This window comes from Lytechinus pictus, chromosome 19 (assembly GCF_037042905.1).
Source record: "Lytechinus pictus isolate F3 Inbred chromosome 19, Lp3.0, whole genome shotgun sequence".
Lineage (NCBI taxonomy): Eukaryota > Metazoa > Echinodermata > Echinoidea > Temnopleuroida > Toxopneustidae > Lytechinus > Lytechinus pictus.
In genome coordinates, this window is record NC_087263.1 from 7,603,363 (window position 1) to 7,618,289 (window position 14,927).

The 14,927-nt window shown below is 35.0% G+C and overlaps 1 protein-coding gene across 1 annotated transcript; it reads right to left on the reverse strand.

Annotated features, from left to right (window-relative positions):
- Positions 1-225: 225 nt before the first annotated feature.
- LOC129282511 (lithostathine-2-like) lies at positions 226-9,926 on the reverse strand. The gene is made up of 3 exons (XM_054918404.2): positions 9,236-9,926; positions 3,437-3,634; positions 226-2,742 (listed from the first exon to the last, which is right to left on the reverse strand). Exons 1-3 carry the CDS (start codon positions 9,370-9,372, stop codon positions 2,556-2,558), a joined length of 522 nt encoding a protein of 173 aa, XP_054774379.2. The 5' UTR covers positions 9,373-9,926; the 3' UTR covers positions 226-2,555.
- Positions 9,927-14,927: the final 5,001 nt, after the last annotated feature.

Below are 14,927 nucleotides of genomic sequence, written 5' to 3' on the forward strand. Positions count from 1 at the left end.
GTCTCTGCCGGGAATCGAACCCGGGCCCCCAGCTTTGAACGCCGGTGCCTTAACCACTAGACCACAGAGACGGGTTAGTGGCTAGGGCAACCCCGATCCGATAGACCGTCAGATAGACAGATTTTCGACACCATACCAATTATGTATATATATATATATATATATACATTCATATTTATTTATACATGTTTAAATTTATAAAGTAAGTAAATTCGACCATTAAGATTTCAAAACATGACAATCAACCAGTTTTTCTTTTTATTGTAGAATAAACTTCACAAATATTAGTATTAATGAATGTAAATGATTTACAATTAAAAAAGTTTTATATTTTATTTTTCTTGTTTTCCAAATTAGATCACATTTATTTTACAAACGAAGACATTAAAGAATGGTTTTTGAGCATTTCCCACATATGGTTTACTAAAAGCATTTCGTATTATATTGTTAATGTTTTAAAATCATTCCAAAAGTTTTATCACCTAAATCTGTACTTGTATAGTTTTCTTTTTACAATCACATTTGTTACATTTCGGTATTTCTTTGTTTTACCCAATTCTTTATTTCTTTGTTTCAATGATATTCTAAAAGAGCTTGAAATTTTGAAAAACAGAAAATGAAACGCGGAATGCATTGCAGTAATCATCGCTCCTCTTCCGTATCTTTAAGCAAAAAAAATAAGAATATAAAATACCTAGAACTTTATTCAGAAAGCATCATTTTTTTAGAAATACAGAGAGATTCATGCGACATCATATGCAAATAAATTATATGCTATTTACATTTCATTTCAAACAATAATAATATCGTCCATTCCAATAATCTCTATGAAATGTATTTTTATTTTAACGAAATATCATAATTTCTTTCTACCAGATAATCGATAATAATTATCACCATCCCTTTTTTTTGCATCGAAGAGTGACGCATATCCGAAATAGGTATAAATCAGCAACAACAAAGTATGTCCGTAAAACAACCACCTTTCTCCTACATGTACCATATATCATTCTCACGATACATTACACATGATACATACAGTTTCATAGTGAACACTAGAAATCATTTATTAAAAGAATCAATCTACTTTACAGCTTACTTTGACCATTTAAAACAATAGAGGTTTCAACTCTTGCAATTTTGAATGCAATAATTTAATCCTTTCGTGGTGACAAAATTAATCAATTAATAATATACTAATCAATATATATAAATTTATGTTGTCACCCCTAAAGGATTGAATTACTGTATTTAAAATGGGAAGAGTTGAAATCTTATCTACTAGTATAATATATCGTGTGTGTGTATTTGAATTTTGTCAGACGTGTATCAATCAGATATGATTATTTACGTCTGGGACCGACCTTTAACGTCACCATCCGAAAGACGTGACCAGGGCTCGAACCTCGAACCTCTGCATCAATTTGTAACTTCCCCACATAGCTTGGATTACAGGCGCACGCCACAACGCCCAGTTATATATCGTGCTATGTTTAAAAACTTTTATATAAGTGTACCATGCACTTTTACTTTGTGCAGTTACGTTCCCAATGCCATGCTGTCAACTATAAAACTATCAAATCAATTAAGCCCATCAAGATAGTCAAGATAGTCTTAGAGCAGGAGAGCGTTTCGTGAAAGATCATGAAATTTATTTTCTTTATTTTGTAGACAACTGTCCTTGATCATTGGATAGTGTCTACTAGAATTTTTGTTCATATTTCCAATGATTTTCGGTCTGGCACATATGCAAACACACATTGGTTACTATGTCCGATTCTTTTTAAAAATGTTAATAACTTCCCTGCACAATTATTTCTTTTTCTTGATTTTTCTGTCCTTTTTACAGAGCTCCTAGGGACGCATTCGGCATTGGTATATGCTAAATAATGAGATTTGTATCATCAGTAGTATTGTTAGATGATTTATCTATTTGTAATCATTTATTCATTAGTTACATTAACACTCCATTTTACGTCGACATACACGTCAACGTCAAATCGCGATTATCCGTCCACTATCCTTGATATTTTTACCTGAAAAAGAAATCTAGGCTGAATTGTCCTCAAGAACATTGGGTGTATGGATGTCCGTGCCTCGTTTGTCATAACTGAGGCAACGATATGAGGAAAGTTGAATTGATCGCATCCCGAGTCATGATCAAACAAATATTTTAGTCCACAATTCTATGGAGTGATATGTTTCATCATCCTTATCCAGTATTTATGACAGAGATTATTGTACCAAAATTTTGATTCATTTCATACTTATTTTCCCCCGATGTCATTGCTGTTGTTTTCCTTTATTGCCAGGATTAAGTTTAAACACACATTCCGAATATGTAACTTCCGAATACACGATGGAAGGCAAAGAAGATGGAAGATGTCCTAAAGAAATAAGGAGAGAGTAAGCGCAGATGGATTTATTTGTATCTGGAACTACTTTCCCTTCAGTGGTGCTCGAAAGTTCCATATTTCCACCCAAAGGCGCATGTGTAATTAATAAATGCCTATATTGATCAGTGTGATTTTTTTATTATTCTGATGAGCACTCCATCACGGAAGATATTTATATTGACAAATAAAAGACATTTGTGTCTCGTGGCTAGAGGTTACCCATGTTTGGTATGGATAATTATCAAAGGTATGTACTCCATCGATGTGGTGGTTCTGTTGAGGTTGATCCGGTTTAAACAGGTTCCAGTCGTGTGGATGGAAAGGCGTGCCATCTGCCCACCAGAATCTGCAGAGGTAGTGAACAAAGTAAATGTCAAACAAATATAAGTTAAGGGATCGACTTCAAAGTTTTTTTTTCATAGTTTACCGAAAAGTGATATTCGGAAAGTTTTCATAAAAAGGTCACAATTATTTAATGGTATTAAAGGTCGACAAAACTTTATTTATTCCATAAAAGGGTTCTTTTTTTCTTCTTACGACCTTGATATTTTGGCAATTACAATTCTGACCCATTAGATGTACAGCTAGCTCTAAATCGAAAATTAAAAGTGTTTTATTTTAATTCTAATATACGTGTACTTGCGTTTTGCCCCAAAGGTCATCTAACTAGTTCCCAGGGTTAGCAATGATACATTTCCCTTGAAGGTTGAGTGCTTAACTTTACGATTAGCAACATCAACAACCAACATGTTACTAAAGGTTCTGTACAGTAACCCTTTCAAAAGTACTGGGGCACTCGGCTAAAATGTTATCTAAAATAAAAAGGACTATTAAAATTGTCATAAATAATGCTTGCCTATATTTGGGAGTAGGATGAAGCCATGCATTGGCCGTTATGCTGAAAGTAAGCGACATACAGCGACAGTACTGAGCAAAGTACTTGATAGTCTTGTCGCAGAAGTATCGCATACCTTCAACGTAACAACAATTTTATTCGTTATTTTCTTTTCTGTGGGGAACCAATGTGAGAGGAATCTTACTCATTATAACGCCTTTCTGCCAGTCCCATCCATACTTTGTTGTTTCCCCCGCCTGTAAACCTGAGGAAATTGTGTTGAAACCTATTGTGCTGCTGGTCCTTGGCTGTGACGAGGTGTCCTCGAGGGGCTAACGGACTGGCACGGAAACTAAGACATTTAATCTGGGCCTGCATAAACGGTAGACGTTCCCAAAAATATCTGAGGATGATGAAAAGAAAAACAAACTAATTGTTGGTTATTACATTGCAAATTGTCGTGCCACTGATGATCATTCCCTTTACGCAGCTAATGTTTATGGGGCTACAGTAGGGATGGAGGCCCATCCGCCACTTAGGGGAGGACCAGACGATGCAGCACCTTCCGGTGTGGACCTTTCTACCAGGCCAATGCACTGTCAAAAATATGCAGTCTCTCAACCCTAAAGTCAGATCTTGTACCCTCCTCTGAACAGGAATTAAGCGGTGACCCAAGAAAAAGGAGCAGCACGATTCGGGTTTGATTAGTTGAAGATAAAGAAAATATCAAAGGTTTGAGCGCTCCTGGAAAAACACAGTGCCACACAGTATGTGCTAGAGTGTTTACTTATTGGATGAGGTAAGTATATGATTGACTCTTTTCCAATGCTAAAAATTAACATTATGAAGATATTTTCACATTGCATTCCACACTGTAAACACATTGTTGGCCACACTGTAGAGCACTATGGTTTTCCCAGCAAGGAGGGTCTTTTAAAGAGGGTTATTAATGTATCAAAGATGGCTTTAAGCCGACGGTCAATTAACCTTTTTTGCAAATTCTAGAACTTGTACACATGTTAACCAAAGATTATTATTAAAAAAAATACATTTTTGGTATAAATTGTAGAGGAATCATTCAATTTGAGCATCGATAAGATATCATAGTCAAAATTAAATGACTTTCATAGGATAGAACAATCATTGAATTTGAGCATTGGGGAGATATCCTTGTCTAAATGCAGTGACTTTTACAGGGTACAGAATTGATTTTGAGCATTGAGGAAATATCCTTGTTAAGTTGAGTGACTTTTACAGAACAGAGTTATCATTGAATTGCAGCATTGAGGAGATATTCTTGTCTAAATGGAGTGAATTTCAGAGGATAGAGAAATCATTTTGAGCAGTGAGACGTCATCCTTGTCTAAATGGAGTGACTTTCATAGGATAGAGGAATCATGGTATATGAGCAGTGAGACGTTATCCTTGTCTAAATGGAGTGAATTTCATAAGGTAGAGAAAGCATTTAATTTGATCATTGAGGAGATGTTCTTGCCAAAATTGAGTGACATTTATAGTATAGAGAAATCATTATTAGCATTGAGACCTTATCCTTGTCTAAACGTAGTGTCTTTCATAGGATAGAGAAATCATTATGAGCAATGAGACTTTATCCTTGTCTAAATAAAGTGACTTTCATAGTGTAGAGAAAATGTTTAATTTGACCATTGAGGAGATGACTTTAATAGGATGGAGAGAACATTTTGAGCATTGAGATGTTATCCTTGTCCAAATTGAGTGACTTTCATATGATATAGAAATCACATTGATACGTTATCCTTGTCTAAATGGAGTGACTTTCATAGGATGGAAAACGCGATTATTTTTATCATTGAGGAGATGTTCTTGCCCAAATGGAGTGACTTGTATAGGATAGAGAAATCATTTTGAGCATTGAGACGTTATAGGATAGAGAAATCATTTTGAGCATTGAGACGTTATCCTAGTCTAAATTAGTGACTTTCATAGGATAGAGGAACATTGAATATAAGCACTTAGACTTTATCATTGTCTAAATGGAGTGACTTTCATAGGATAGAGAAAACAACTAATTTGATCATGGAGGAGATGTCCTTGCCCAAATGGAGTGACTTTTATAGGATAGAGAAAAATTTTATGGGAGTTCACTCGCAACGGGGTCACGTAACAATGGCTAATCACAGGGCTGCTTTCTACCATTGATTGCATCGATTGGTGTGTATGATCAATCAACAAACACATCAACGCCACGATCAATCTCTAAGCTTTATCAATGTCACAGGGGCCTAAGTAAGGGCTATGATAAAAGGGTTTCACTTCGTGTGGTTATGGTAACTTTATTGATTGAATCTGGACAGAAGTTTTTACGACGATTATTTTCTCCCTTTTTTTTTGGGGGGGGGGGTAATCGTTAAAGAGGTGAATAATGTTCAGTACATGATAATAAAATCTTAAGAGTAAATCATTAGGAATACCTAGAGAAAATAGCCATACTTTCTATTAATTAAACACCGGTGAATCAGTTCCAGAGTTATGAAGCCCGAATGTTGTAGTCTATTAGGTTTATTGTATGCAATTAGGTCATACTCGAGATGAGGCGGACGATGGCCAACAGACCACTGGCCTAATGTGAGGAACATCCGCAAAGTTAACCAACAGGACATATTTTCAGCTTGCTTGCTTTCTTAGACGTTCATGACGTCTGGTTTGCGCTAATTAAAGAACCAATGATCGGGCACATCCGGTGGCATTGTCAGAAACCGCTCCGTGAATACCAGAGCATGTGAGATGTCGGTCATGATGACAGTGATGTGATTCCCATGACCGTACGCAGCATGGGAACAGTGGAAGGCCCCCCCCCCCCCCAGTTTAAAAACTTACATTCGTTACTGAACATTTACAGAAAATTCACCTAAAAGAGTGCCATTAAATTTTGCTTTATAAAATTCAGAGCGCCCTAAGTCAAGCTCAGTCACCTTGCTCCCTCGCTTTCGAGTTTCTTCGAAAAATGATATGCTTCTTGCCCCGCCCCGAATAAAAATCTGCAAATGGCCATGATTACTCCATCAGAAAGAGATGAATGATTATTGAAATAAATAATAAACAACGAAAAAAAAATCAATGGAGAAAACACAGATGGGAATATAAGGTTGTTGTGACAGGGCTAAAACATTTTTGTCAATTTTTATTATTCATGAAACAATGTGGTTAATGTTTCTAATTAATGGAAAACAGCAGTAATTATTTCGCCTAACCCTATCAATTGATTGACAAGCAACTACTATATTATCTAATAGGCTTCGCTACATAGTCATGTCATCCATCGAGGATATTCCCTTTTTAAAACTCACATGAGTAGATTTTCCCTCGAAACACACAAATAGAAAATAATTAGATCGTATTATTCAAAAGTCACATTATAAAAAAGAATTTCAAAAAAAAAATATGTTAAGTGGTAGAGATTATATCGGGGAGAAGGTGGTCTATGATTCATACAACTAAGAAAACTTTTCGATCAAATGATAAAAAACGCAGTAAGATAATGATAAAGCAGACAAACGGAAATGACGCTCATGGTGGTTCCTACGGTGACCAAAGATGTTTCTCCACGTGACCGCTAGCACATGTTTGCGTTTTATCCATACCTGCCTAGTTGCATTCACAAATATTTCTATTCAAGCGAAAAAACAAAGGCAAGGCAAAAAGAGAGAGAGAGAGAGAAAAGAAAGATTCAGAAAAAACCAATTCGGCCGTGGCAAAAGTTAATAGCATCGCACAGTTTATTGCGAAACATTACGATAACAAAAGGATTCAGAGGTATATCAATTTTTTTTTGTTCAGGATTAAAAAGCAATTATATATTTTAAATGATTCATAGGGAATGAAAATCCTATCGACTCTTTTATCCGCTAGTAGATGAATATGACTGACTTTTGTCTATAGTTGTTGTTTTTTAATAAATCTACTATCTTTTCTTGATATTTTTAAAATGGATTTTCAAAGATTTTTGTTCTAAACAAAATAAATTTCCGATTCATATCATAGAAAGATGTGGGTACAACCAAGTATTTTCCGTCAGTGTTCTATGTCGCTCGTATTAATGATATTGAAAAAAGCAAACAATCAGAAAACAAAAAAGAAAATGAAAGAAATACAAGAAGTAATTTAATATTGAAATTTGGGGACTTTCTGGAATCCCTATTATTTGGTGATTGTTCAGTGATTAAGTCGATTGACTAAGTTTGGATGTCTAGGGTACTCGAAAGTAATAGAGAAATATGATAATGAAAATGATGCAGTCCTCCAGTATATCTTTAACTACCATTTTGATAGGATGAGTAAGGTACCTCATTCCTCCAGCCCGGACCTCGTGATGCATCCCTCCGTGCTTCCTGCACGCAGAACTAAACCTTTGTAACCTTCCCTCGGGTCCCTCTCCCTCCCCATACAGGGGTCATGGACGGTACGAGAACTAATTTTAGGCGATGATCTCTTCTTTTCTGGCTCATAGACAACAAGCATAAAGAATAAGTATGCATCGAGCAAGTTTTAACTTCTTTTTCAGAACCAGCGGCTCGAGCATGCATTGCCAAATGACTTCCAGTAATGTTCCGTCGGTGATTCATGGTTACAGAAAAAGAAAAGCTATCTCTCCCATCCCCTGAAACTCAAAATCGGAAACCAAATTTCTATTTTGAGGATAACTTGATGTCAGAGGAGACTGGAAACCTAATCGTGATGTTTGCTCCCTTTTTATCCGATTACATTTACATCAATTTGCAAATAAGATGTTTTAGTATACCATTCTTATAATCAGTTTATAAACTCCCCAATGATTCTGAAAGGTCAGAGGTCATTACTAAAAAGAACTGTCTTTAAATTTTGCTTTAGAGATTGGCATAATGATCAGGATAATGGTGTTTAAATATTAACAATATATATTTTATGATTACGAATAAAAAAAATGATAATTCGAATTATTTTCTTGCTCTGATTTTGTTGTTGTCAATTTTCTACCTAAACCCCATCAGTTATAGGAAGCCATTTCGAAAGTAAAAAGAAAAATTCGTTATTTCAGGCAATCCCGTTTCTGATTAGCAAGATTTCCTCGTTTTTCTCATTTGTAAATAATGTACCATCTTTATGTTTAGTCATGAAAAAAATAACCTACGTCAGTGAAAGGGAAGAGGAAGGGGCTACTGATATCCTGTTTGAAGATAAATTAGTCGCATAATATGACGTGCATAAGTTTGATGGTTTGTGATTACGTAATGATCTATCTTCCCGTCTTCACAAAAGACGCCGCTGAGTTTATCTTGTATTCTTTCTTCCGTAAGTCATTTCAAAACATCCGCTCTCACTCCTTTTATGATGGATCTCAAAGTCTTATTTTAATGGGACATGCCAATAATAATATTTTTTCTCAATTTAGTTTATAGATGTTAGGGATTTGAATACTATACAAGTCAAATATTCATCTTAATTATTTAGGGCAAAAACTCTAGAAAGTATTCTGCGTCGAGACTTTAGTCATGATTATGGTTATGATAGCACTTTACGTAATATGATTTATATCAAGAAAGGTAATGCATTGAATATTTTCTGTCTACTATTCCAATGGATGAAATTGATTTAGAAATATGCTCTACAATTAATTTTGCTACTTAACATGGCAAAAAAATATATTACAAAAAATAACCTTTAAAGATAAGAAGTTTATATGTGTATGTACACATTGTATTTTTCTACTTACAAATAAAGGTGTCCTTTGTTGTTGATTTTTTTGTAATGTACTGGCAGACAACCAATAAAGCATATCTACTTGAAGAATTGTATATACACATTGTATATTTACATGTACACGCAGTAAACCTTTCTTAAATATTTTTTTTCTATAGAGTGAGAAAATAGACCGCTTCTCATTCGTCGAAAGTTTTCCTCATTTGATCGATTGCCATTTTGTGTACTACCAGTTCCCTCTTCATATTAACTAATTGAAAAAAAATTGAAGTAAAGAAATACTCACTTGTAACAGAATTTGCCGAAATTAGTCCATCCTGGAGCACACCCCTGCATAGGGTACATACTCTGTCCAGGCATGGCTTGCCCATAGGCACGGCCAGCAACACATAATAAAAAGATGGATACTACAAATGTCCTCATGATGCCTTAGGGGGTAATGCGAAGGCTGTCAAAAGTCCTCGTGAATAGATTCAGACAATATCCGATAATTATGACGAGGAAGACGATGTGCACAAAGAGACAATCAGCCTTGTAGTTGATACCAGCCGCCTGACCGGTAGGAACTGACCCCTGCAGCGTCACGGATAATAAAACCCTTCAATAACCTACTTTATTGGTGGACAGAAGTCATTTAGAATGGGGCTACGTTCAAAGACTGGAGATACCTTGGAAGAGGTGTTGCGGCTTATTGTATCCTCTGCTCTATGAGACAGGCTGTAGGACGAGTTCACCCACTTTCCAGATCTCTGCCCCTTCCCGACAACCGACCGTCATCCGTGTTAATCTCTGTAAACGACCCGCACGTGGGTCTGTCTGGCTATTTATATATAGGAATCCACAACCTTAGCAATGACGGTGAGATTATACTCCCAAGCGGAATATAATAGAATTGAATCCCCTTCTGGTTACATCTAATGGTGATCTCAAGACTGTCAAAAGTCGATTAATGATGCGAACGTTGCCAACATTTATAACATTGGCCACGGGTGAACCAACTTGAACGAGAAACCGCAAGGGTGAGGGCACCATGTATGAGAAGAGGAAAGAGATGGAGATTTTTAAAAGAGAGAGTGAGAGAGAGATCCATCAACACTTAATGACAAGTCGCCCATTTCTTTCCTAAATTGCACACACCCTCACTGCCCAACCCCACACACGCACATCACCTGTCTCGTCAAATGCTACGAATTAATAATACAGGAAGTAACAGAAGTTGAACGCAGAAATTGACATTTACTAACGGCCTTGATGAGAAAAAACTTAATTGTTATTGTTTCTGCTTTTCTGCTTCTGTTGAAAAAAAAAACCCTTCATATTCCTCAATCATAATTAGATACCTCCTCCTGTAAATGATAATTGTTGATTCTATCCTTACAATGGATAGTAGTCGTACATGTACATATCATATCCGTCCAAATTCTTAAAAGTTGAGGATGGGTATCATAGTTACTCAAAGCAGGTAATTATCCAGATCATTTTAACCTATCAAACAATAATTCTAAATGTTTTATATTACACTATCTTTAGATAATTCATTTATTTCCCGTCATATCATATATACATGTTCAAGGCCATCAAAGCAAATTATTTAATTATAATAGTTTTTTTTTCTTTTATAAGAACAGAGTCAGTTCATTGTTCATGATGATCGGTTATTCTGTTCCCGCTATATTATTTGGCCAAGTGACCCATATTGCTGTCATTAAACGTAACAAAATTAAATCTAAAAGATCTCTAGTGTTTCCTAAATCTTCCACAGTTTTTTCTCCAACATTTTAATTGATCATTACCTTCATGTGATTAGCTCATGTGTGGGTTCTGTCTACAGAGGCGTTTCACAGCGCACCCCTTTCATATTCCATTTCATTTTGCGCGCGAAAGCGTGAAAACGTGAAAACCGAGATAAAGTTGATGGCGGAAAATGGCGTCATCCGTACCCTCGCGGTTTGAAATGAAATTACTGCATTAAATGCCAGGATCGGGTTTTTTCCCCGATATAGTTTTGGGAAAACTAAGGAAATATCACTTAGGAAATTTTCGTGAAATTATATCTAATAGTTGTATTAGAGGCGGTTCACCCTGCAAATAACGTCTCTTTTTTAATGCAAAACACATTTAGTTTTATCGGATTAACTACAATTTTCCATGTTGAAATTGTCATTTTCCTTCTATATATGCCCTAAATTCTAATAACGACAAATGTGTTTTTTATTTATTCCCATTTTTGTACCAGTATATGTATCAAACAAAAATACTGAATTTTTGTTCTGCTAATTCCCCTTTCAAAGCTCATTTACAATTCAATCAGTGCCCTTTTCGGTAAATTGCATTTTCACTTTCCACTTTAATTTACTGTATTTTCAATAATTCCTTTTCAAATCGGTCTATTTTTTTCTATTTCTGTTACTTCTCCATGTTCATACGTTATTTTAATTCTTATTTATTTGATTACATAATGAATTTTGTGGCCCCATTTTCCCTTTGTGAATCGGAAACAACCATTGAATATATATATATATATATATATATCATTATATATCATTTCCAGCCATGTCATATATTATCAGGAATTTCATTTAGATCAAAAGAAAAAAATGATGTAGATATAATTTTGAATTATGCTTTACATACCATTCATAAATCTAAAAGGAAAATAACGATTCAAAGGCTGTTTAATATTTTGTTTTACCTATTAAGATATCGTTTACAGATAGAAGAAAATGTGAAATCCAGAAAACCATGTATTTCCCTCCAGAAATGGAGGCAAATGTTAGCACTGTGAATATATTTTGTTTGATGAATAAAGAAGACCAGCAATGGTTATTAAAAAAAAAAAATATATATATATATATATATATATATATATGTATATATATATATATATATTTATATATACATATGTATATATACATCTATATATATATATATATATAAATATATATTTATTCATTTATATATATATATTTATTTATTTATTTATATATGTACATATGTTTGTTTTATAAATCGAATCCTATATCAGTTGGGGCAGAAGTTTCTAACTATATAAACTATGAACGGATGATCGAACGTCCTGAATCGCATTTCTTACATTTATCTGATATGCGTCATGTCGTTGATGCAATTAAAAGATTCTTAGCAAGAAGAAAATTACGTAGAGGTTTAGAGTGCATACAAAAATAGGTTATTCTCCGAAAATTTGTTAACCAGGTCATATGTAACTAACCTCATAAATAGCACAATTATTTCAAATGAAAACATCTTGATATGACGTAAGAATCCCCATATATTTAAATAGTCATTCTGTATAAATCGGAAACACCTTTTGAATACAACTGCTTGAACAAACGAGGAGATATTGTAAGACGTCATTAATATCAGAATACTGTTTTCTGTTATTGTTCATGTTTCTGAATAAAGCTAAAATTCGTGGAGTGACTGGCATAAATTTCAATCAATTAAGTCAACTTTTAACATATCCCTAATTTCCTTTTGTTTGTCAAGCCTTTCTGATTAATTTCGCTGACACGAGCTCCACTCTGCTATTGCCTTCAGACTTTCCTCTGTCAGAATTAATATATCAAAAGAAACACAAACTTAAAGACAAATGATTATTAAAACACAAATAAAAAAAACCACGCAAAACCTTGCAGAAGCCCAAAAAACATCTGGTTCAAGCCTTTTTACGTTACGTTAGAAAACCATGATAAATAAAATTGCTTTGTCATATGGTTTGGAGATGTCAGCATCGAAAAGGAACACCAAAATGGCACGAAATGTGGTTGTAAGGACAGTGAAAATTTGTGACTTACAAGTAACAAAACATATAGACCAAATTCGGTTAAGGGTGCTGTTTTCATTATAATTTCAAATCCATGGGCTTGAAATATGCCTTACAAAACATTTTACATACTTTTGGTTTATCTTCGAAACACAACCCCTCCGACCCCCCCCCCCCCTTGTTGTGGCCGCTACAAATGAGGATGTCCTGAACTCGGAGTCATCTCTACAGAGAAACAAAGAAGTTAAGACCCATGTACTGTATATACCTTTCAAGACTATCACATAATGGATAACCGAAGTATTAGTTCAAGTGACACCCAAACATGATTTTATCATTCTTTATTAAATGTTTCCTTCAGTATAGATGAATTACCGTTCCAACAATACCAGGCCAACACTTGACATGTCAGTGATTGCTGCGGTTTTAAATTCAATTTATCGACCAGGATGTCCGCCAAAATATCCATAACTTAATCAGGCCAGTCCACGACGGCATCGCTACAGAAATAGAAAGAATGACATGAATGAAGGGTTGGTGTGCTTCACGAAACTCATCTGCAATCAGTTTTAAATTTCAATTGCAAACCTATAATTTCAATGATTTTTAATTGCAACCTTAAGGCCACCACATACCATGCGATTAGCCTGCGATCCGATTTTGGAATAAAACGTAGTAATATTTTCCCATGACGTACCATGGTCGGTTTGAAGTCGGTGTCTTTGGTGCGACTGTAGCATCATGTCTCAAGCAGGCCTCTGGAAACGATTCTTTAACAGGGGGTGCTTGTTGAAATTTGACAAGCAAAAACAAAACAAAACAAGGGTTTCACTGCTTCCAAGGGCTATGATCTCAAGAGAAGAATAGATCATGATTTAAAATTATGGACAAGCTTTTTATTTAACAGGATGTCCATGGTTTAAAATCATGATCTATTCATCTGTTTTTACTGATAAAGAATCATTTTCTACCACCATCAAAATAATAAGGATTACTTATAATTACACTCAGGTTATGGCACATTTTCTATTTTAATACGGTCAATCGAAATGATAGTAGCTCATGGTTATAATGAGCAGGTATCAAAAATAAGTTTGGATGACATTGTATCGGCCAACGTGAGACGACACCAAATGATATGTTTTTTCTTTCTTTGCATTAACTTGAAGTCAATATAGGTTACCATCATTCTGACAGAGAGGAATAGTGTCGCTTCCATGTTTCGGGATAATCCCTCAAAACATTATACAGCTACCGCCCAGCCTTGCCCTTCGCAGTAGCATATATGCGAGGCGAAGGCTTAATGCTCATTAATCACCGTAATAAGACTTCCAAACACGTATAATATTGAGTGATCATTATGCGTGATTTGTGTGAACATTTAGTGAAACGATATCAATTGTTTCTCCTATTCCTTTTTATTTTTATTTTACTATGAATAAAGAAAATCATTACTACCATAATATAACTTTAGTGGCGTTTACACACACGGTAAAAATTAAATTACTTTTGAAAAAGGACTTTTGAATCGCAAAACATTTCCAGTGCATGTATGCATTGTCTTTTTCAAATCGGCTCACTACATGTATTAAAATCTTCCGCAAAGAAAGGCAATATTCAACATTTCAGACAAGGTGTATAGCTATATACATGTCCACGTTATGACCTATGGTTATGCGAGTGAGTGGGGAGGATTCACTTGCTTTAAATTCTTTGAGCTTTTATCATATTCATTCCGTAATTGATACAGATCATATTTGTTAGGCACAAAGTTTACCCTACATGTGTGTCTGATCAGCCTTTATTTGGTGGTGCTATTTTCATTTTAAGGTATAGGTCAACAAGCCAAGTTAGTCCCTGAAATTACCTAACGCACTTCATCCATGACTTCACCATGTTAGTTAATTATTCATTATTCTTCTCCTTTCTTATATTGTCTTCCTGCGTAAGCCCCCAGTCATAGCTGACATTTAGCAACGATCTTTTAAGGGATGAACAGTGATACATCAGGGAACAACCCGAATTTCAACTCTTTCACGGTGGGCACCAATTGAACTTTGGCTGCCGTTGCCAAAGTCGAAATGACAGAGAAGGGTATAAAATCAAGATCATCTTCCATATATAGCCCTTTACGCTGATGACGCAGAGAGTGAACAGACATCAAGGTTAGATGCATATGATGATTGCCGACAGA